We start from the raw sequence: 25,122 nt of genomic DNA on the forward strand, positions 1-25,122 counted from the left end.
GTATTGTGTAGAGAAAAAGTAATACAAAACAAAAAATTGATACTTTTTGTTGAATGAATTAGGAACATTAGGATCAAGGAGGAACATTATTTTTTTCCCCTCTCTTAAGGACTCTCTGAAATTACCATGTGACACAAATCTGGGCCACTTGTTTCCACACAGCAACTTATAAACATCTCCAGATCACTTTATTGAGAAGTAACAGTAAAACTGTCAATGTGTTTGCAAATAAGTAGCTGGATTTCATCATTTCTTAAAGCTCCCACTTTCATTAGGACATAGGCTACCTAGGGGCTCCAGGGATGCTTTCACCAAGTCCTGAGTCAGATGGTGTCCCCCAGCTGCTCTCTGAGGTCCTGAAACATCCCCCACACTCTGGTGGTATCATAGGTCAGAGGCAAGTGTAAAGAAGACAGTAAATAAAAGCACATATCCTGACAAACACCAGCATGGTTTTACTGCATCCATAAAAGTAAACAGTCTTATATTCCTCCGAGTCATGACCTGAGTGTAAATATACACACTTCAGATGACCACTGGCATATTCCAGTAGCTTTAGCCATTTTTCAACAGGTATTATGATGAAAAAAACCTCTCTGTACTCTAGGTGTCTGGTATCTGTGTAATTACAGTACAACTGCATGACAGAATTTTCAGTTTTGGCTAAGAGAAATTTTATACACCTTGTATCATCACTTCTTTTTTGTAAAAAAAAAAAAAAAAAAGGTTTTGGGAAATAATACAGAGAAAACAACTTGTGAAGAAAGTATCTCCTCTCCCACTGCCATTTAGCACTGTGAGATTTAGACAATTTAGTGCAGATCCACTGCAGATGAATCATAATTTATGATGTTCTTATAGGGCAGATAAAACAGGACATGAGTAAACTGCACCAACAGAATTAACATAATCTACGAGAGGTAAGAAAATCTGTGGTCATAAGACTCAGGTCCTGAAGAAATAAATAAGTATGGATCTTGTAGAACCTACATACATCTGACTTCATGTGTCTCCACAGACAAAAGTTCAATATGCTTAAGTGGGTTTTAATGGGCTCAAAAGAAATATATATTTAAGTACCATAAATGCTAGTACAGATATTCCACAACCATTTGCTTTTTGTCATAGCCAAGCACTTTCATCCTGGAATAAAGCTTTGTGAAGTGCTTGAACTAACATCTGCAATTCTCCTAATTAAATCAGTTCACCAAAGAAATAAAAGTTGATTTTTACATATTCCTCACAATAACAGTTTCATTCAAATGCAGTTTTTCAATGTTGAAGTATTGCATAACAAGGAGATTATAATTCCTTCCTCTGCTCTCCCAATTTAATAGTCAATTCAGTGAAGTATTCATGTGCTGAATTAATCACTTGAATATATCCAAATGAGATTAACAAGATTTTAGTACTGTCAAAAGAATCACAGGATTATTCACATGTTTATATTTAACTATTTTTGTGACTTGGAGACATATATGAACACACAAAATCCCTCAGAAGATTATTAGCTACTTCAGATGAAGGAGCTCTAAGTTCTATGAGGTGTAGTACTGCTTACTGCTTGCTATTCTAACTGCTGTTAGAATCTCTTAATAGAGAATGTACAACTCTGTTGCAAAAGTCTCCCATAAAGCTCTTGGCTCATCACCTTTCCAAGGAACAAGTAACACTCTGCCTCACTTTTACACACTCCATACAATGACATATCCATAGTGTTACCTAACGAAAGTATAAAAGTACTCCGTGCAGAGTATTCAGGCAGTAATAGCCACCAACAAGATTTTGCTCAAGCTACTTTGGAAAGTAAATTTGTAGTAACATGGACCAATTTATTCTCACAGCATTGCCTAAAGCCCTAGACACAATCGAACTTTGGTATTCTTTTTCCCATGTTAGACCGAACATTCCTCTTTGCAATCTGTGGCACAACTATTTCCAACAACCCACTAGCAGGACACAGCTTCTTACCTCATTTTCCAAAGACCAAGTGGGTGAGTATTTTTGCTCTTTCTGCTCATACTTAGTCAATCACTTTCAAGGCTCAGGATAAACCTCTCAGCTTCTTCATTTAAAAGATTGTTTTCAATTTAGTCTTTACACAGGGCATGAACAGACGATTGATGTTAGTATGTTAACTATGTTAACTATTGTAAACTGAGGAGCTTACAACCTTGTTGACAGCTTTCCACAACCCAAAATAAAACAAGCTTACCTAATACTCTGCGCTAAGCACTACAAGCATGAACCTCTCAGTTTGTACAGCAAGGGAATACCAGTATGTGCATCGCCAGCTCACAGATTCCAGTAATTAAAGGACTAAGTAATTGGTATGGAATAATAAACAAGCACTATGGGGCTACACCTTGTCAAGTATTTAGTTACTTCCTAGATAATTTAACAATCGCCTTATAACAATCTGAAACTACATTTCGGCATTGCACAATGTATAACTATAGATATAAAGTGTTCACAAAAAGGTAAGACTGGAAATGTTGTCCAGTTCTCCATACATGTGGGGGTTTGTTGTTCTTCAAAGTTATATGCAACTGCAATTACATCTGAAGAACGTATCCACTCTACAGGAAAATCAAAACCAAACAGACGTACGCAACCCTGAGTAACCCTATTGTTACCCTATACAATTTCTATGTATGTTAATTTCCAAATATGAGGGGGACATAAATTAAATACAATAAAAAGGTGGGGAAATAAGGAGACATCACACTTGCAGTATCAATACCACCTGCTATTTTAAAATTGCGAAGATAGTATTAGTATTTTTAATTTGAGCAGCTTTTTCCAGGAATCTTTTAATCACATAAATGGCAATAGAGGGGAGAAGTGCAAGTGTATTTCTTTATCAGTATTAATCATATTAGTCTCCATAAAGAGAGCAAATAAAGAACATTTAAGGTTTTACTAAAACCTGTATAAATTGTATCTGCCAGTATGACTTCATCAATATTATTCATAATCTGCTTTAAAAAAGAAGCTAGTTTTATTGAAATTAAGTGCATAAGTTCCAATTTTGCACAGAACATAAATAAGGTTTATTGCTCTATTATTACCAGCCTCTATCTTTAAAAAGAGCAAACTGGTACTTCTCACATCTTTTCTAAATAAATGTATTTTATGTGGTCATCAAATACATCGAATTGCAACCTAAAAATGAGTCTTACCTGGTGTTTTTTTAAGAAATATGTTTAATTTCATTTAGTTTCTCATCAGCCCTAGTGCTTTGCCAACACTTTGCAAGTATTCCAATAATAAGTGTGTATTTTTTTTTCTTTTAACTCTGGAAAAAGATATACATCCTTAAACTCTGCTACGAGTACTTACACCTTTTCATTTTGATGTTGAGTACCTCCTCTTCAAATATGCTTGTACAAATTACTTAAGTTAGTTCTTTTCAGAATTTCTTTCTTTTCCCATAAGAAAAACTGAATAAGTTGAGAATAAGGCTCAAATGAAAAGATTATGTAAGACATAGCTTGCATAAAACATGCAGCAGAATCATGACTATACTCAGTAAAAAAAAAAAAAAAAAGTAGAATTGCACATTTAAGTTGTTACAGCCATGAGACAGTACAAAGCATTCAAAAAAGCTCTTTAATAAAACATGAATGGCTTATGCCATTTTGCCTGGCTCAACTTGTAATCCCTTAAAAACTCTTTTGGTTAATTATATCTAATTTTTTTTTCATCTTCTTAGATACTATAGAAACATTACACAATACATAAAGAAAAAAACATAGACTGGTTAATAGCTTGTTAATATCCTAAGGCTTTAACAATAATTACACAGATGTACTGTGAACCAGAATTTATGAGGCTAATCACTGCCTAAAGCATACATTTTATATGAGACTTTCTTTAAAGGTTACTGTAGGTTGTATAATACCCAATATACCAATACTTACAATAACATGCAAATAAAAAGATTTAAAAATAGATATTATATGAAGAGAAATAAAATAACATCGATAATAAAATAAAATCACATGTATACTTGCCCAATTTTGGCAGGAATAGGGGAGTCTAAGGGCAGTAGCAGGGATCTATTATTTTAGGGCACTGTGGTACATTAGAAAGAGCTAGAAAATAAGAAACCAATCTGGATTTAGCAATAGACAAAAATGTATACAGTATTTTTTATTTATAAAATATTGCTATGAATGTTAAGAAAGTGCGTGTAGTAGCTATGGACAAAATTGGGAATGTCTTTCAGGAATAGTATTAAAATGAAATCTGTCATTCTATATATCTAAACGTTTCTGTGTTCTTGCAGTCTTTGAGCCCTGTGGCACGGTACCAACAGTAAATCCACTGACATTTTTTTCCTCCCAAAAGACAATATTATGACTAGCTGCTACTATTTCGAGCAACAGCCATCTAGCTCATCTTAGGATTGTGAGGGTTAGCCACTGTAAATTTGTGCAATTACCAAAATCTTCATGTAGATGGCAAGCAATCCTAAAGCGATTATGTCACACAAAGATCCCCCAAAACAATTTCTTTTTCTCAGGATTCTCAAACACCAGCAGAGTTTGTAACAATGAAATAATTGAGGTAAATCAATTTGAAATGCATTAATTACGTAAATGAAGTATAGTAAAATGTATTAACTGTAAAATCATGTATCAACTATGTATCAACTATGCAAATCAATTTGAAATATATCAACTTGATTAACTCAGCATGGCTGAGTAGGGACCTGCTGATCAAACTAAAGTTTGGAGGAAATGCACAGGCAGCAGTAGCAGGGACATGGGAAGAGCAGGGAGACACTGCCCAGATGTGCAGCAATGGGATCATGAAAGCCAATGTACAATGGGAGCAAGGGATGCAAAGAATACTAAAGAGGGTTTCTCTAGGTACTTTAGCCAGAAAAGGAAGTCTAAAGAGGGCGTAGCCACAATGACAAGATGTGAGAACTGGTGACAATAGCTGTGGAGACAGCTGAGGTGTTCAGCTTGGTCTTCAATGGTGGTCGCTCTTCCCATATCTCTGAAGTCTCTGAACTTCAAGGCAGGGACTGGGGGAACAAAGTCCCTCCCGCTATAAATGAAGATTGTGTTTGAAACCACCTGAGAAACCTGAACATACGTAAGTCTATGGAACCCTATGAAATGCATTCCAGTGTCCTGATGGAACTGATTAATGCTGTTGTTGATGAGTTGCTAAGCCACTCTCCATCATATTTGAGAAGTCATGGCAGTTAGGTGAAGTCCCCAGTGACTGGAGAAAATGTATCACACCCATTTGTAAAAAAGGAAGAAGGACCCTGGGAACTACCAACCAGTCAGTCTTACCGCTGTACCTGGGAAGATCAAGATCCATGGATCCCCCTGGAAACTATGCTAAGGCATACAGAAGACAGAGGAGTGATTCAAGACAACCAACATGGATTCACCAATGACAAATTGTGCCTGACAAATCTAGTGGCCTCTTACAATGGAGTGACTGCATCAGTGGACAAGGGAAGAGCTACTGATTGACTTCTGTAAGGCTTTTGATACAGTCCCCCACTATCAAGATGCAGATCAGTGATGAGTGGTGTTCCTGAGGCTCTGTGTTGGACAGATGTTGTTTAATATCTTTATTAATGATGTAGACAGCGAGATTGAGTGTAACTTCAGCATTTTGCAGATGACACCAAGCTGAGGCAGGGGAGGTTTAGGCTAGACATCAGGAAGAGGTTTTTCACTGAGAGGGTTGTCGCACACTGGAACAGGCTCCCCAGGGAAGTAGTCACTGCACCAAGCCTGTTGGAGTTTAAGAAGCGATTGGACTGTGCACTTAGTCACATGGTCTGAATTTTTGGGTAGACCTGTGTGGTGCCAGGGGTTGGACTCAATGATCCTTATGGGTCCCTTCCAACTTGGGATATTCTATGATTCTATGATTCTATGAGTGGTGCATTTGATATGATAGAGGGAAAGGACAGTGTCCAGAAGAACCAGGACAGGCTCAAGATTGGGCCCATGTGAACCTCAAGAAGTTCAATGAAGCCAAGTGCAAGGTGCTGCACCTGGTTCAGGGCAATCCCCAGTACCAGTACAGACTGGGAGATGATTGAGAGCAGCCCTGCGGCAAAGGACCTGGGGATACTGGTGGATGAAAAAATTGTATACAAGTTGGCAGTATGCGCTTGCAGCCCAAAAAACAAATCATATCCTGGGCAGCATAAAGGAAAGTCTGGCCAGCACGTTCAGGGAGGTGATTCTGCCCCTGCTCTCATGAGACCTCAGTTGGAGGACTGCATCCAGCTTCGGGGCCTGCAGCACAAGGAGGACATGGACCTGTTAGAGAGGGTCCATAGGAGGGCCACAAAAATGATCAAAGGGCTGAAATACCTTTTCTACGAAGAAAGTTTGAGAGATGTGTGGTTTTTCAACCTGAAGAAAAGAAACCTCCAGGGAGACTTTATTGCAGCCCTTCAGTATATAAACGGTGCTTATAAGAAAGAGAAACGTTTTTACCAGGGACTGTAGTGACAGTGCAAGGGGCAATGATTTTAAACTGAAAGAGGGTAGATTTAGATTAGATAATAGGAAGAAATTTTTCAACATGACAGTGGTGACACACTGAAACGTTGCCCAGAGAAGCTGTGGATGCCCCATCCCTGGAAGTGTTCAAGGCCAGGCAGGATGGAGCTTTGAGCAACCTGGTTAAGTGAAAGATGACCCTGCCCATGGCAGGGGGATTGGACTAGTTCATCTTTAAGGGCCCTTTCTAACCCAAACCATTTTTTGATTCTATCATTCTGTAACTATCTTCATGTGTCTTTTGTGGGGAGGACCCCTTGCAATGGGACAAAATACAGACCGAGTGGGAAGCAGTTCTGCAGAACTACCTGGGGCCTAGGGCTGTGGTAAGACAGCAAGATGATCATGAGCCAGAAGTGCACTCTGGCAGCAAAGGCATCCAAAAGCATTATTTTCTGTATTAAGAGCAGATTGAGATGATACTGCTGTTAGCAAGAGATTGGACTAGAGACCTCCTGCGTTCCCACTCAAGCTGAAAGATCCCATCCCAACTACACTGTATACTAGTAAGCCAACAGTTTATGCAAAAGTTAAAACCTGCCAGTTACAATCAGAAAATGGAAAAAATAAAAATGGAGAACTCATTTTCCTTTGTAATTCAATCTTTTTCCTTTGTAATTCAATCTAAGAGATAATTATCATTTAAAATCTATTTCATTTCAGATTTAAATGTCTATTTCATCAGAAGTTTTTCCATTCTATTTGCAGATTTCAAACTTTCACTGTTAACTTAAAATTATTCTACACCTGTTTTGCAAGCCAGTCACCGTTGAATCTTTTTTCTGAAATGTTAAAAGATTCCTTTATTTTAAAAAATATTAATAACAGAACTATTTTTCATATTGTGATATTATCCTTACTAAAGGGTAAATGCAAAGATGATATGGGCTTCTTCCCAGCAGTCTCTTTTAACAAATGTTCTTTTCTCACAATGTTCAGATAGTAGCTTCGGTTCACTTTACTCTTCTTAATCCCTAAATCTAATTCAGACTTGCTGCTCTCAAAGGTATAGGTACACCTCATTGTGTAGGTACATTCTGCATTCTTTGTTCCTGAATATACAGTTTTGAATATGACTCTACAGAAATGCATTTTGTCAGCAGACTGAAGGTAGTCACTAGAATAATCTAGATGGCTTGGCACTAGCAGTCTATTTACCATTTGCACCCTGCTTGCATCATCAATAGATTTTACCAGCTGTAATTTTATATACACCTAGAAGATATATATAAAAATAATGAACAACTGTTGATCTCTTACAAGTCTGTTTCAACACATGACACCAGCCCTGGTTCAAATTAAGAAAGCAAAATACATGCAAGAAATATGAGTATGATTCTTTAGTAAAAGAAAGATCATATTAACTTCATTTTGAAAGATATAAAGTTGGATTTATAAATATGAGCTTGACTAGCCTTCAAATTTATGGATAATAAATATTTCATAATTCCTACTCTGTTGCCTAAGAAAGAAATAAATATAACAATAGTACCCAGTAAAAAGTAAAAACTTCCCAAGCCATCAAGTGTTATGTTCCTTGCAAGGGAATTCTACAGCTACAAATCTCAACTTCTGTTAAGCATCACAGCACTCTGAGTACTACAGCAGCAAGTGGCACATTCTGATCCATTTCTGCAAGTACTTAATAGATTTTAATTCCTTTTTTGGGGGGAGCTTAACACAGAAGAAAAATGAGTACACTAAATGTCTAAGCTATAAAATACTATCTCTAAAAACTAATGATACTAAGCTCTACTTCATTTAATCTTCTTTTCAGTATATGAAAACAATCCCATAGAGCTACAAATATTACAGACCTGAGGTACAGTATCAGAACCTTAAATCCTAAGACAGATGCTCATATTATTAGATACTGAAATATACTGGTTTCTGCTTTTCTTAAATTCAATTCCCCATTTATAAAATAGGAATATCTCTCCACTTTATCTAGGCTTTGTAGATAAAATAATAAATATTTGTGATACTTTAATTAGTAGTTCTTAAAAAGATAATTTTTCCATCTTATTTTATAAAGGAGGAAATTGAGTTGTTGAGTTTAAATGATTACAGTAAAGCCTAAAGCAGCACTCTGATACCGTATTTGATACCACATTCACAAGACCATAGTTTTCAAAAACAGTAATTTCTCTTACAATTAAATGTTTTTATATCTAATCTAACCATCAAAGAATCATAGAATGGTTTGGATTGGAAGGGACCTTGATGATCACCTTGTTCCAACCCCCCTGCCATGGGCAGGGACACAACCCACTAGACCAGGTTGCTCAAAGCCCCATCCTGCCTGGCCTTGAATTCTTCCAGGGATGGGGCATCCACAGCTTCTCTGGGCAATCTGTTACAGTGACTCACCACCCTCAAAGTAAAGAATTTCTTCCTGATATTTTATCAAACTTTACCCTTGTTTAGTTTAAAGTCATTATTCCTTGTCCTATCACTACACTCCTTGACAAAGTGAACCTCCCCAGCTTTCCTCTAGACCCCCATTAGGTACTGGAATGATGCCATACGGTATCCCTGGAGCCTTCTCTTCTGCAGGCTGAACAGCCCCAACTCCCTCAGCCTCTCTTCATAGGAAAGGTGCTCCAGCCCTCTGATCATCCTGGTAGCCGTCCTTTGGACTCGTTCTAATACGTCCATGTCCTTCTTGTGCTGGGGGCCCCAGAGCTAAACGCAGTGCTCCTGGGGGGGGGGGTCTCATGAGAGCAGAGTAAAGGGAGAACAACCACCCTAGCCCTGCTGGTCACACTGCTTTTGATGCAGCCCAGGGTATGGTTGGCTTTCTGGGCTGCAGGCGCACACTGACGGCTCGTGTTGAGCTTCTCATCAGCCAACACCCCCACGTCCTTTTCCTCAGGGCCGCTCTCAATCCATTCTCCACCCAGCCTGTATTTGTGCTTGGGATTGCCCTGGCCCAGGTGCAGGACCTTGCGCTTGGCCGTGTTGAACCCCAAGAGGTTCGTACAGGCCCACCTCGCAAGCCTGTCCAGGTCCCTCTGGATGGCATCCTTTCACTCCAGCATGTCAGCTGCACCACACAGCTTGGTGCCATTGGCAAACTTGCTGAGGGTGCACTCAATCTCTCTGTCCATGTCACCAACCAAGATGTTAACTGCACCTGTCCCAGTATTGGCCCCTGAGGAACACCAGTTGTTATTGATCTTCTCTTAGGCATTGAGTCATTGAGTGCGACCATCCAGCTCATTCCTTACCCACCCACCAAGTGATCCAACCATCAAATCCATGTCTTTCCAATTTAGAGAAAAAGGTATCATGGGGGACAGTGTCAAATGCTTTGCCCATATCCAGGTAGATGTTGTCAGTTGCTCTTCCCCATCCATTATGTTTCTTTCTTTCTCTTAAGTATAAATATTATCCTTCATGTAATACCAGATGATGTTAAGAAAACAAACAAACAAAAAAATCTACCTCTCTTCTTCAAGTACTTGCTATCTAGTATGAAATTAAAACTTGGCATTAATATTCAACTACTCTCTTGTAACTTACGAGTGCACGTTTTTTAATGAATAACATTAAGAAAAAAGCATGGGCTAATCTTGAACTACTGAATATTATACATAACACTGTTCCAACTTGTTAATGTCAGTGTCTCAGTCCATTGATTGGTTCCAAAAGTCCAGTATCTGCTCTGCGTACCAAGAGCTCAAGGCAAGCACTGCAGGTGTCCAGGCTCTATTTCCCTATATCCTCAGCAACACACTTCTCAGTAACAGAAAATTAATTTACAAGGTCTATCAAAATTTCCCAACAAAAGATATCCTATATATCCTGACCTTTCAAAGGTTATGAAATAATCAGTCCAGCAGCTTCCACCTTCTTGGCTAGTTTCCATATAACAGTGAAGTGCAAAGCTTGTAGAGCCTCCAAATCCTGGCCTGATCTTTCTCCCCGCAAGCTGTTTTCCCACAGCTTCCTGCTGTAAGTACTAGATTTAACTGCCAGAATGTTTGTCTCTGTAACCAGATGATATCACAGACGTAAGATGAATGGGGTAAACAACAGCTGCAGCTTCACTTACAACATAATTTAATTTAAATATAAATATCTAGGCATAACATCTAGCCCCATATAACTCTAAGTTTATTCTTTCTTTGAAAAACAGGCAGGCGACCCTGGCCTACCAAGACCTTCAGTCTTTGTTCTCACCTCCCACCCACAATACCTGCAATTCTAATGCATAATTCCTAGCATTACCAGCTACACTAGATCTAGCCATTTCATCAAAAGCATGTCAAAAAAAAACACACAAATAAATTCAGAAATATAACCCAAAATATACCACAAAGAGATATGTGGACTATGTAGAGATATGTAGAGTACGGAGATCTTGGTCCATCTACATTGACTTGGCCTTTTAAGTAGATTTACCCATGAGCCCTGAAAATAAAGTGGTCAAAAATGCACCACACAGCAAAAATGTTGGATCAAAACCCAAGATGGGATGCTAAAATGACTACAATTCCCTTAACTATAAATACCAAGATAACGTATGGAGGAACCTATAGGGCACCTAGTAGGACTACAGCCGTTCAGGTGACATACAGCCAAATGCTTCGCAAGAAATAGCTGCACTGCCATTTTGTCATATGTGTTCTTCCGAATGACACAAATCTACATAACTGGATGAAAAAAGGCAGTCAACTTACAGCTCCTGTTCTTCTGGACCCAGCTGTAAGCACCTGAAAATGCCTCTGCCTATTTTCATTTCATTTATTTATTTATTTGTTTTCTTTTCTAGATCTTCTTTCTAAATAAAATCCCTTGATATTATTCCCTGTTTTGCCTTCCACACATTCTGGATACTTCCACACATTCTGGATATCCACTGCATTGAATATCTCTAAATATCTCCACCATGTTGCTAGAAAGTGTATTGCAAAAACAATCAATTTTTCAATAGTGTATTCCCTATGTACATATTTCCTATGTTCTTATCATATGTAAACAAAATAACTCTTTACGCTAAAAGCATAATTGAGATGTTAAGCCAAAATCAAATTTCTAGATTGCTTTTTGTTTTAATTAGTTTTGATTCAAAGTTCCAATTTGACATATAAAGCTCTATTTATTGAGTCTTGGCAACATAAAGAAACAACCTGTCTGATGCAGTGAGAATCTTTTTAAGGTGTGATGAAAGACTCAACTTTTCTCTTAGAGAATTTCCAGGCATATAGATTCACAATTTGATTATTTGGAGAAAAAGCTCAAGTTTTTTCATTATCTCCCAAATGTGTATAAATCTATTTTTCACATTTTTATGTCTTGGGTGAAATGAGGACTGCAAATACACCAATATTTAACCACAGATGTGGTCAACACATGTATCATTTTATGTTCCTCTACTGAACAATCTGCAAGGAAAACCAATACCAACTTCAATACTAACCTTAACCTTGATTTTAAGTAACAGTCCTTAAACAGTCCTTCAGTCTATTTCTGCTGAATTTGCTCTCATAGTTTCCCTCAGCTTGTCCCTCCACATTTTGGTACAACTAGATTTAAATTATTTCCAAGTTTATGAAACTTAAGTGTCCTTCAATTTCTGAACACTTTCCTTGAAAATAATTTATTTCTTGTTGATTATTTGAATGCCACTAGAATTTGCAGAAAAGATTGTGCCATACACTAACAGTCCTTGAACCTTTCTTGGATAAAAAATGGTATCAACAATTGCTTAGCACAAAACACATTTTCAGCACTGCCTACAGAGACATTACCACACTTAATATAGCTACCAGGTGTGAAGTGATATTGAATTATGCTGATAACTGACCTCTGTTTTGTGTGTGTGTCCTGAAGACAATCATTGGTGAAAGAAAAAGACTAGGGAATGAAAAAGTAGAGAAGTAGTGTCACAGCTAAGTCTTTTTTGCTATATATTATATCAAAATTAGCTCACTTCAATATTCAGCATTATTGAGTCATAAAAATTCTTCTTTGTCTAGACTTATTACCAGTTTGTATTTTTGAATATAAGATAATCTCAATATTTTCTGTAATTCTGTAACCATTTCAGATTATGTGATCTCAATATGAAGATTATGGAAGTCTCAAAGTCTTCGTAAGCAGGAAAATAATATGGCTTCTAATAACGCAATATAAACACACATTTGCATCACGAGTTTCCATATCCATGTTACTTTGCTAGAAAAGGTAGGAATATGAAACTGAATTTACTCTGCCTTATTGAATGTTCTTCTCTCATTCGGATGGATTTGATGAGCCAGTTGGTAATTTCTATTGTTTATATTTCAATTACATTTACTATTTACATATTAAGTATTTTATTCTTAGTCAAGAGTTGTTTGGTTGTTCATTTCCAAAAGACTTTCATTTACAGAGTACTGCATTACTGGATGTTTCTGTTCCTAGAGTAACCTGCGTAATATTGTCTTAACTTGCTTGTATACAAACACACACACAAAAAACACAAATGAACCAACCAAACAAAAACACAGAGGGGAGAAAGAAACAGACTAGTTAACTGATGACATGCATCTTTATATATCAAAATGCTGAATGCATCTAATCTTGGCATCTAATAACACAGTAAGTCTTTCTAAGTCTTACTATTTAACCATTTCTATGTATGTGATCAAATAGTATGTGAGGAACACAGTGCCCTCTGCTATATGAAGCTAAAAAAATGACTGAGAGACAATGAGAGTGGCTCTATTAAACAGTTCAATCTCTTTAATTAGGACGAAATAAGTTTATCAATTATTTTGCATATTTTAGTATGTAGGAAAAATATAGTTTTCATGTTCCTCATTTTTCCCACTCTCTACTACATCTTCGTTGCAACTCATTGCAACCGTGGCATAGAGCCCCCAAAAGTTTATTATTGCAGCTGCTAATAAGAAAACATGTTTAGACATAAAGAAGAAACTCTTTACTCAGTGGGTGATGAGGCACTGGAACAGGTTGCCCAGAGAACCTGTGGATGTCCCTTCCCTGGAGGTGTTCAAGGCCAGGCGAGATGGGGCTTTGAGCAACCTGGTCTAGTGGGAGGTGTCTCTGCCCGTGGCAGAGGGGTTGGAACAAGGTGATTTTTAAAGGTTCCTTCCAAACCACACATTCTCTGACTCTACAACTCTTCACTTTTATTGCCTCCAGCTGGAAAAACAGTCTTCCTAAAACTGCATCAGAGACAGTCAACAGTAATGATGTACTGCTGGAAAATACTCAAAGTTATCTCAAGATCTCATTTTTTACGGACAACTTTTGCTCTAATGGAACTTGAACACAAAAGACTATTTCCCATTTTATTGATGTACCAAGGTCCTTCATATCCAAAAATGTTAGTATGCACTGCTATGGCCAGAAGACTGACTTCAAGGGCTGATCTCAGCTTGACCTGGAAGAGCAGAAGAGATGAAAAAAAAATTCATAGCCACTCTCAAAAGCTGCACAGCTTTGAGAATAAGATCAGTTTACGTTGTTCAGTCACTGCGATGGTTTATCACTGGTAGGTAGCTAAGCACCATCACAATGCTCTCTCTTTCCTCATCCTCAGAAGGACAAGGGGAGAAAACACGATAAAAAAAAATACATAATAATCTTGTGGGTTGAGATAAGGACAGTGGACCAGTCAACCACTACCATCACAGGCAAAACAGATGCAGCATACGAGAGGTTATATGAGGTTATATGAGAGCATATGAGAGTCCAAGCTCGGGGCTTAGACTGGCGTACGCTTCGCTGGGTTAGAAACTGGCTGGATAGCCGGGCCCAGAGAGTTGTGGTGAATGGAGTCAAATCTGGTTGGAGGCCGGTCACTAGTGGTGTCCCCCAGGGCTTGGTACTGGGGCCGGTCCTCTTTAATATCTTTATCGATGATCTGGATGAGGGCGTCCAGTGCACCCTCAGTAAGTTTGCAGATGACACCAAGCTAAGCGCGTGTGTCGATCTGCTCGAGGGCAGGAAGGCTCTGCAGGAGGATCTGGATAGGCTGGACCGATGGGCTGAGGTCAACTGTATGAAGTTCAACAAGGCCAAGTGCCGGGTCCTGCACCTGGGGCGCAACAACCCCAAGCAGAGCTACAGGCTGGGAGATGAGTGGCTGGAAAGCTGCCTGGCCGAGAGGGACCTGGGAGTATTGGTTGATAGTCGGCTGAATATGAGCCAGCAGTGTGCCCAGGTGGCCAAGAAGGCCAACAGCATCCTGGCCTGCATAAGAAGCAGTGTGGCCAGCAGGTCTAGGGAAGTGATTGTGCCCCTGTACTCGGCTCTGGTGAAGCCGCACCTTGAGTACTGTGTTCAGTTTTGGGCCCCTCGCTACAGGAAGGACATGGACGTGCTCGAGCGAGTCCAGAGAAGGGCGACCAAGCTGGTGAGGGGTCTGGAGAACAAGTCTTACGAGGAGCGGCTGAGGGAGCTGGGCTTGTTCAGCCTGGAGAAGAGGAGGCTCAGGGGCGACCTTATCGCTCTCTACAGTTACCTTAAAGGAGGCTGTAAAGAGGTGGGGGTTGGTCTGTTCTCCTACGTGCCTGGTGACAGGACGAGGGGGAATGGGGAAAGTTGCGACAGGGGAGTTTTAGGTTGGATGTTAGGAAGTACTTCTTTACCGAAAGGGTTATTAAGCATTGGAACGGGCTGCCCAGGGAGGTGGTGGAGTCACCATCCCTGGAGGTCTTTAAAAGACGTTTAGATGTAGAGCTTAGCGATATGGTTTAGTGGAGTACTTAGTGTTAGGTCAGAGGTTGGACTCGATGATCTTGAGGTCTCTTCCAACCTAGAAATCTGTGATACTGTGATACTGTGATACTGTGATAGGTTAATAAAATTTATTGCCTATTGATAACAGAGAAGAGCGGAGAGGACTCCGCAAAGTAAAACCACTCCCCTCACCCACCTTCTTCGAACTCCTGCCCCAGAGCAGTACAGGGCAATGGGGGCTGCGGTCAGTTCATAGCACTTTGTCTCCGCTGCTCCCTCACGGTCACTCTCTGCCCCTGCTCCCCGTGCGGTCCCTCCCACGGGATGCCGTCCTTCCCGAACTGAGCCTGCAGGGACTGCCTACAGGCTGCAGCTCTTCAAGAACTGCTCCCACATGGCTCTGTACCACAGGGTCCATCCATCCCCCAGGAGCAAACTGCTCCAGCATGGGTCCCCCACGGGTGGGCGGCAGCTCCCCCCAGACCCCCTGCTCCCACGTGGGCTCCTCTCCACAGGCTGCAGCTCCAGCCCGGGGCCTGATCCTGCGGGGGCTCTCAGGGGGACGCAGCCGCCTCCTCCAGGCCACATCCACCTGCTCCAGCGGGGGCTCCTCCACGGGGGGGCTGCAGCGTGGAGATCTGCTCCATGTGGGACCCATGGGCTGCAGGGGGACAGCCTGCTCCACCAAGGGCCTCTCCCTGCACAGGCCACAGGAGAACTGCTGCTGCCTCCCTGGAGCACCTCCTGCCCTCCTGCTGCACTCACCTGGGGGGCTGCAGGGCTGTGCCTCTCACATTTCTCACTCTTCTCTCCCAGATGCTGTATCACAGCAGTATTTTTCCCCTTCCTTAACTCTTTTCTCCCAGAGGCCCACCCACTGTCACTCCCTGGCTCAGTTCTGGCCAGCAGCAGGTCCCTTTTGGAGCAGCTGGAGCTGGCTCTGATCTGACATGGGATAGCTGCTGGGCTCTGCTTACGGAGGCCACCCCTGCAGCCCCCATGCTACCAAAATAAACCTGATGTACCTATATACCCAATAAACCCATGTACAGCTAAACTTACTACATGTGAGGTGGCTAAATTAGGCAACCAGACCAATAAGGAGATGGTATTGTCACTGCAGATAACTGTCCATAATGCAGGAACAGGATTGCTAGAAGTTGTAGGATAGCAGAAAGGGAGAACAGCATTTGCTCATGCCTGGACATACTCCTTGGTGAAATAAAACTTCCCATAAACAAACTAGCAAAGAGAAAAATAGGAAAAACACATCAAAATGAGGTCACTTTGCTATCATAATAGAAGACAGGCCAGTAAGACAAAATGACTTAAAGTGAATTAAAAGTGATCCAACCTTCAAGGGTGGAGTTTAATATTTATACTGGTAGATTTACTGTTTCAAGTTTGCTCATCACCTTGTCTCCTACTACTTAAAGAAACATGAAACACAAAGTCCTTATTAAAAAAAACAAACAAAACAAAAGAAAACAAAACAAGAGTTCCTTACAACGTTACCCACAGAACTTTCCCAAAGGCCAGGGTGGGTACCTAAATCAGAGTATTTCCATTTTTAATTATCTCCCAGGCATTTGTTAATGTTACTGCCAACACAACTAGAGCAGCTACAAGCTACAGATTTTGTCCTCTCACCCATCATGTGTTAACTGTGCAAAAATAGAAGGGTCAAACCTCCAGGTGGCACATCCATTTCTATTTCTTACAGTTGCCAGGTTTTACTGTACACAAATCTTGGGAAACTTGAGACAATGAAAAAATGTGCAATTAACAGACAATAGCTTAAGGTTATCTCTACTCAGCAGGACCAACTGACTGTAATACAGCAAGTCTGCTGTAATACAATGAAAGATAAAATTTATGCATCCTAGCAAACATGTTATACACTGATGAACAGCATAAAATTGACATAATGGTTCTTTAGGGCTATAAACGTGTTTTCTTTTGCAGTTTAAGTGACAATGACTAGATTGACCTTTTCTCTATAATTGTAACTACAGTAGAGCAAAAATACAATAGAGCAAATCTAAACTGTCTTCTCATTTTTCATTACTCCTTCCTTTCCTCTGCAGGTACTCAATGTGTGATACTAAAAGTGAGATGACGAAACAATAATATATTCTTATCTCATTGCCATGCCATTAATCAAAATACATATGACTGTTAATGGGAAATTATAGAAAGTATCATAATTTAAGAAGGGATTACTTCATATGATACAAAAGGATAGCTATTTGCAATGTAGCTGTCAAAACAAGATTGAAATGAATTTATTCTGAAATGTGTAATTAGGATTTTAATCCTGTTTTAGAAAGCGATGTTACTATAAGCATGGGGAAATTATATCAGTTTTCTAAGTGTGAGAATAATTCCATAAAATGGATTAAATGATATACAATATTGTTAGCTTTCATCTAATATTTCTAGAATATTATTTGATTTTGATGTGTTTCTTTAAAAGTCTTGCCACTGCACATTTGTCAGTAAAAACTCTCCTCCTGTGTCTACAACATACTGCCTTTATGGAAAATTCTGTACAAAAATTCCCTTTGAAGTTCCTTAACAAATTCCATATAACATATATGCATGTCTATGTGTATATGTATACACACATATCCGTATCTGTATAAGGATCTGTGGATATTATATTAATACTTTATGGAATTTCAGTGCACAAAAACTTTCCTGAAATTTCAGGGAACATTAAAATATTACTTAATAAGAGAAAATCTTTAGGATAAAAATTATAAACCATCATCTGTACTTACACAGTATGAGAAAATAAAATGGTTTAAATTACATTCTGGAGGCATTTTATAAGAGCACTTAATGTTATGTGTATTTGTTGAAAAATATTGTTTCAAAAAATTGAGAGATTTTTGTGAAACTCTTTTGTCTAGGACATTTACAAATGCATTGCTATTCAAACAGTACTTTTTAACTTGAAGAATACAGCCGAGTTACTTATCTAAGCTATACCAAGAGTGGATTTTAAGATATTGTAATCTGAGAGCTGATGCTCTTCCAAAGTACCTAAAAAGTTACACATTTACTGCGGCTCTTTTAAGGTGCAATTGAACAATCTAATTTCACTTGCATACAGATACATCTTTATATAACCACACGACTTACTGTAATGTAAGTTACTTGATACAAGTGTCTACTCAATACCACTATTTCTGAGGCATCTGCTGAAAGACACTAATTGTGACAAGCAATGGCCAGTATATAAAGGAAAGTGTTTGCTTTTAAGGCATTACTGCCCTATGTTAGAGTTTTTATATTTGTTGGACTTAGGTGTTTGGAACAGGCCTCAGAGATCAACTCACACATATTTGTGTTAATATATAATTAACTCTAGTTTCTATGCTTAGTAATTGGTATTTTAACAAAAAATAGATATAAGTGAAAAATGTAAACACTAACTTTTGTACTGCTTTTAAAAAGTAATTATTGTTTTCATCACTTCACCTTATTTATTTCATAAAGCACAGGTATTCAGATCAATAAGTATATTAAAATACCACCATTTAGATCACGGTTACATGGGAAACTCTTTCATAAACTTTATTCAGCAAATATTTAACAATATTGACTGCCAACAAACATCTCAGAAAGAGGTGTGTACTATGCAGGAAAGCAATGAATCAGATCAGTATGCTGTAGACAAAACCATAAGTGTGCTACTGAAAATTTTCTGAAATGCTTATTTTAAAAATTGACATTGCACTTAATATTTTACATATCTAAGCAATTCCACAGTAATAACAACTCATAAAATGATTAGCTGATATTGCAAACAAGATGATTTGAAGTTTAAGAAGTACATCTACCTAAAGAGAAAAGTCTTTATTTCCAAGTAGTGCTTGGACAAGTAAAATATTACTAGAAAACCTATTTTTAGTTGTATTTTTGTTTCAATTTCTTTCTCTTGAATTGTGAATACTTAATTAAAAAAAAAAAAACACAAAACAAACAAAACCACATTATTTTGTCCAGGAAGGTTACAGGCTATGAGAATAAAACATATTTTGTGTTTCATCTTTGAACTGAGGGTTGAAGGTAATATGAAATTTCTGAGCTACTATTACTATTACATAAATTGTCCCTTACAGTCAGTCCCAAGCTACAAGAAATAGTGGCAATTCTGCTGTTCCTGCCCTCAACAAAGAGCCCAGAAACAGGTACGAAAATGGTCCAAAAGAAGAGCACTAAGCACACTGTGTTGCACAGAATGTATTTTCCTTCCTGTTTGGTTCCCCCAGGGGAGTCTAATATAATTCTAAATTCCTGCCACTGTCTCCCATGCCAGAAGACACCTAATGGATGAAAGCTTGCGCACACACTTTTCCCGTGCTGAAAAGGTAAAAGTATGGCACAAACTTTCTAAGCCAAAATCAGCTGACCAATATTTAATTGGTATGTCTGAAAGCAGAAATGAGACCGCAGTTTACAATACAAATTAGGGAACTTTCTTAAATTTTCTTGAACACATTCTTGAAAGATTAAATGATCAATTTTATTTTTGTACTATTAGCTAAAAGCACAATTTTAATTTCTTTAAACGTTGTTAGAACCCAGAAATTGAATTTACAGGTGTTTATATGAGAACACTCTAAGTGACTACAGATTCACTCTGTCTATATAAACTTGTTTTAGCAAATTGAGTCATACATCTGTAAGCACATGTCCTGGTTTCAGCTGTGACAGATTTAATTTTCTTTCTAGTAGCTGGTGTGGTGCAGTGTTTTGGATTTAGGATGAGAATAGTGTTGATAACACATCGATGTGTCAGTTGTTGCGGAGCAGTGCTTGCACAGAGCCAAGGGCATTTCAGTTTCTGGTGCTGCCCTGCCAGCAAAGAGGCTGGGGGTGCACCAGGAGCTGGGAGCGGACACAGCCAGGACAGCTGGCTCAGACTGGCCAAAGGGATGTCCCGCACCATGTGGCATCATTCTCAGAAATAAAACTGGGGGAAGCTGGTCAGGGGGACCTCCATTGCTTAGGGACTAGATGGGCATCAGTAAGCTGGTGGTGAACAGCTGCACTGTGCACCACTTGCTTTGTTTATTCTTTTTATTCTTTTCCTTTTCCCTTTCCTTTCCTTCTTATTAAGCTATTCTTATCTCAACCCATGAGTTCTTGCAATTTTCTTTTTGATTCTCTCCCCCATCCCACTGTGGGGAGAGTAAGTGAATGCCTATGTGGTGTTTAGCTGTCTGCCAGGTTAAACTAAAACACCACAACAAGAATATTCATAATACACTATTAACTCTGTGAACTTTCAACCAAATCATTTTTTCAGTGTTTCTGTAGCTTTTAAAATGCAAAAATAACAAAGCATCTAGCCCACATCAAATACCTGGGAAAGAATATTCTCTCAATATAGTCTACATGTCACAATTCAAAGGGTTACTAAAAATGATCAGAACCCCTGTATACAGATTTGTAGAAAAGAAACCACTGAAAACTATCTACCAAGAGAAACACATAGTCAATAAACAATAGAGCTATAAAATTCTGCAGGTAAGACCTTCTGCTTTAAGTACTTCATTCACAGTAGGAAAGTACTTTCAATATCTGAAGTCTGCATGATTATTTGAGTGCCATCTGAAAGGCCTTGTTCAGGAATACACTGTTCAGTTTAGCAAGCTTATTGTCATGCCTTGTTGATAGATGGATGCCAAGGTGGAATATCTGATTCTATTTGTAGACTCTGCAAGTAAATTTACCTGAAGAGATTTTGGTAAGGAAATAAGTACTTCAAGAGTGAATTTTACCCTGACTATGCAAACAGATATCTTAGTCACAGTAACCAAAAACATACAAAACTGAGTTCAAACAACATATGATCTACAAATATGCTGAAAATAAGTCTGAATGAATACATCGTATATTACTTTACCCACAGTATAATCAACTGAGAATTATAAAAGGCCTTTTGTCTCCTGTTAGCATTCTGTCAAAATCAAATTCATCTCAATATTTTTCCAATTCCAGTATGTTCTTTTCTTTTTTTTTTTTCTTCTTTTTAAAATCCTTGATTTTTTTCTGGGTTGGGATAATCTGTGCAACTTCAGTAACATTGAAAGGACTTTTGAGGAGCTTAGCATCACGCATTTGCTGCACTGCACAACTCTTAATATAGTTTAGCTAACAGTAGTTTGTGGCAGGAAAGAATCGGAGAAGAGCAGAACAATTAGTAGGTACTCCACTGTACATCTATGAGTCTGAGATTTAGTTTTATAAACAGAATTTCCATTTGTTTAATAATCTGTTTGACTAGCAAAATCAGCCTTTGTACTCTGTTCTATTCCCTGCATTGGGCAGGGACAAATACAGCAAAAGGCTGTATTTTTCTTACAACCAGGCTTTTTAGATGTTGCATCCAGCCTCAGGTTTTCACACTCAGAGTTTATCATGCCTAGCTCAAAGAAAGGTCTGAGGCTGCAATATAGTGTGGAGTCAACTAAAAAAGAACTTGCTACTGTCTGATTTGTTACTCCTGAAGCAAACACACTGTAGTGCCTTAGATTTAGAGACTTAACTATGTATAACTCTTACCTAGATTTACCTAAATGTAAGTAGAATATTTAGCCTTAACTTCTGCTTTTCAGAAATACACCTACAAATAACAGATTTTTGGCTTACATTACATACTAACAAACTTGTACAATGCATCCACCAGAACAGAATCAGAACTACAAAGATTCTGGCAGAAAGCTGATTTCATTTGTAACAAAAGTGTTTATAAGAAATGCATTTTTTCCCATTCTATATAGTAGCTATTTTTAAACTCCTGAATTAGAAAGCATTCCTTTAACACTTCTGGAAAACTACACAAATGCAAAAATTCCCACCCAGAAAACATATGTTCAAAGTTTTGTCACGTACACACTACATTGTATATGTACATGTGTATACAATAAAAATATGGAAAAAAAAAAAGGCATGAATTTTAAAATATATACACTCTGAAAGAAAACAAAACTAAAGATAAATAAAATGGAAAATTTGTATACATATTAAACTGTTCCATAACTTTAATTTCACTAAACTCAGAAACCAAGTGTAAAGACTTTTTTTTTGGTGAGATGTCAGATGTATTATGTATGACTTCTTTTCTCCTGACGTCTATAGGACTTTCATTTAAAAGTACCAAAGGAGAATGGTACTTATATGGGAATGGAATTAAAATATTTTGTGATTAATAACTTGTCGTTTGTATTTGTGAAGAATATTGTTCCAAAAATGAACAGAAGAAAAATCAATTTATTTTACTTATGCTATATTTGTAAACTCTTTTGTAAACTAGCCATACAATCTGAGCAGCTTCCCAAGTAGGTTAATAGTTTATGGTGCCTTTCTTTCCCTCTGACTGGAAAATTTCGGAAAAAAGCTAGGAATACACTACTGGTAATACGGTTCCTCCAGAATATATTTCTCTTTTTATTAGGAGAACTTCTCCTTTACTCTAGAGATCCATATGCTTCATAACAGAGCTAGAAAAAATAGCCTTTACTAGTAACAACCTGGCAGGTCTTGGTAAATCCAAGTAGCTATAACAATGTCTCAAGAAATAACGATCTCTTTCCAGAACGGAAACAGAAGTTCTACTGTAAAGAACTAAAAGGATCAAGAAAAGCAAAAGCAGCTATGTAAAACTAAACAGTTAAATATAGAAGGGATTTTCATCAGAAATACTGGCTGACCACGTCAATACCAACAACCACCTTTAAATTTTTTTTAAACTCATCAAGATAAAGATGTAAATCTGAGAAACACACTACTGAGTACTTATAAATTATTTTTATTCTAACCATACCCCTTTAGAAACAGAAAAAAATATAAAGTGAATGCTTCTCCAGCAATCTTTTAGAAGATAAAAAGCTTGTCATAGCTGTCCTCTTTCAGTAAAACAAACAAAAACAAAGCTACCAAAGCTATTAAGATTAGATTTTGATGATGGTACCAAGAGCCTACTAGTGCAATTTTATTTTAAGAAAAAGCAAGAAAATGTTTAAGTGGTTGGTGTTGGGAGAGGAATGACATCTTATATAGAAAACTGTGCCACTGCTCAGGCACCTGCACAGCAAATAAGTGTTTCCTGATGTTCAGAGGAATCTTTCTGTGTTCCAGGTTGTGCCCAGTGCCTCTTGTCATGGCACTGGAGCTCAGCTCCATCTTCTTTGCACCCTGTCTTCATTTATTTGTGGGAATTCCCATGAGGTTTTCCACATTGAGCAGTCCCAGCTCTCTCAGCCTTTCTTCACAGCAGAGATGTCCCCGTTCTTTAATCATCACTGTGGACCTTCACTGGACTCTCTCCAGTCTGTACCTCTCTCCTGTACTGCAGAGCCCAGAACTGGATACAGCAATACTGGCGTGGCCTTAATGCCAGAAAATGCTCTGCAGATTATAAAAAAGTGTTTGCCAGTGAAAAGTTCTGGCTGAATTTAACGAGGAGACTGCATTTCCTGTCTTTTCTGTGTGTATTAAAACTGGAAATGCTCTGCACCTCCCGAGGTTCGATGTACAAGCTAGCACAGTCCTAGTTCCCTCTTGGCATACAGAGGTGGGTATATACCAGTTTCTCCCTCGCTCCATATGATCAAAACCTAAATGCATGGACTTAAGGAAGTCTCAGACCACTTGAGCATGGGAAAAATGATCATTTTTTTGACTGGGAAAATCAGTAGATCGTTACCACAGGTTAGGCAAAGAAATGAGTCAGACTCCAATCTAGACACGTCACCCAATGTTCACTGTCTATACTCTGTAGGCATCACCCTGATCACCAGTTTAAAGTTATGTTAGTACTTGTTTTCCTCATTACATTGCTACTGCCGGTTCTAGAACCACCTACGCATTCATTCTATCACCTCAAGTTCAATTTCGTCATCATCACCTGCCTCTTCAGGCTCACTACAACTTTTCAAAGGTACATTAATTTCTCATCTCCATTACTGCAAATCCTTCACAATTCACTGCTTGTTAGTTCATCTTGAATTCCAAACACACAAAGATATCATTGACAACTACATTTAAAATCACAGAAAAATCAGCATAAATCAGCCTTCTTTGTTTCTAACAAAAGAAAAAGGGGTGATCACTGAGTTAAACTGATCAGATTGAAGGTAATTAGCATTTAGCATCTGACTCATTTCCTGTTTATATTTTGGCATGTTTCCACCAATAACATGGCTCTTACATTCATCTACCAAAAAAAAAATAAAATTAAAAAATGTAAAATTCTTTTAATTTTGAGCTTATAACCCATGCAGCAAGCAACATCCTAAAGCAAATTTAGAAGATGTTTACGCACCTTTCAGATGGTATTTATAATAGATATACTAACAGACTCTAAGAAATATAGTCACTGCAGTAAATCCTTATGACAGTCATCCCTTTTTCTCTCTTTTTTTTCACGTACTGTGTCTGTTCTGATTGCCTGGTGAATTGTTGGTTGTATCCTCAGAATGCAGCAGTAACTGCAATAAGGACTACATCTTCTCTTCTGAGCATCAGTGAGTTGGATTTTTTATTTTTCCCATACTACTCAAATTATACCACTGCAAATATTTTGTCTGTAGAAAATGAAATATATAAAAAATCTATCAGTTTTCATGATGCACTAAGGACTCAGATTTATAACACACTGTCAGTTCTGTGCCTTCAGGGAATATTGCACTTTCTTAATTTCTGTAAGGAATGTCATATAGAAAACAGTCAAGCCACATCTGTGTCAAGTCTGCCATTTCTCATTATCAGCAATCAAATCCAAGCAGTTTCTCCCCTGGCTTAACACACGTATACCTATCTTCCAAAAAAATTTTTATGCCACAATTCATAAAATTGT

The 25,122-nt window shown here is 38.3% G+C and overlaps 1 protein-coding gene across 5 annotated transcripts in view; it reads right to left on the minus strand.

Annotated features, from left to right (window-relative positions):
* Positions 1-25,122, minus strand: part of FBXL17 (F-box and leucine rich repeat protein 17) — a 331,304-nt gene that overhangs the window by 180,162 nt on the left and 126,020 nt on the right. Inside the window, exon 8 of one of the 5 annotated variants that reach the window (XM_083818780.1) lies at positions 3,953-4,097. The exons of 3 other annotated variants lie outside the window; for them this stretch is intronic. In XM_083818780.1, coding sequence (XP_083674906.1) covers positions 4,088-4,097 — 10 coding nt within the window. In that variant the 3' untranslated portion in view covers positions 3,953-4,087. One more of the 5 variants, XM_083818779.1, reaches the window with a different exon arrangement.

This window comes from Anser anser (genome assembly GCF_964211835.1).
Source record: "Anser anser genome assembly, chromosome: Z".
NCBI lineage: Eukaryota > Metazoa > Chordata > Aves > Anseriformes > Anatidae > Anser > Anser anser.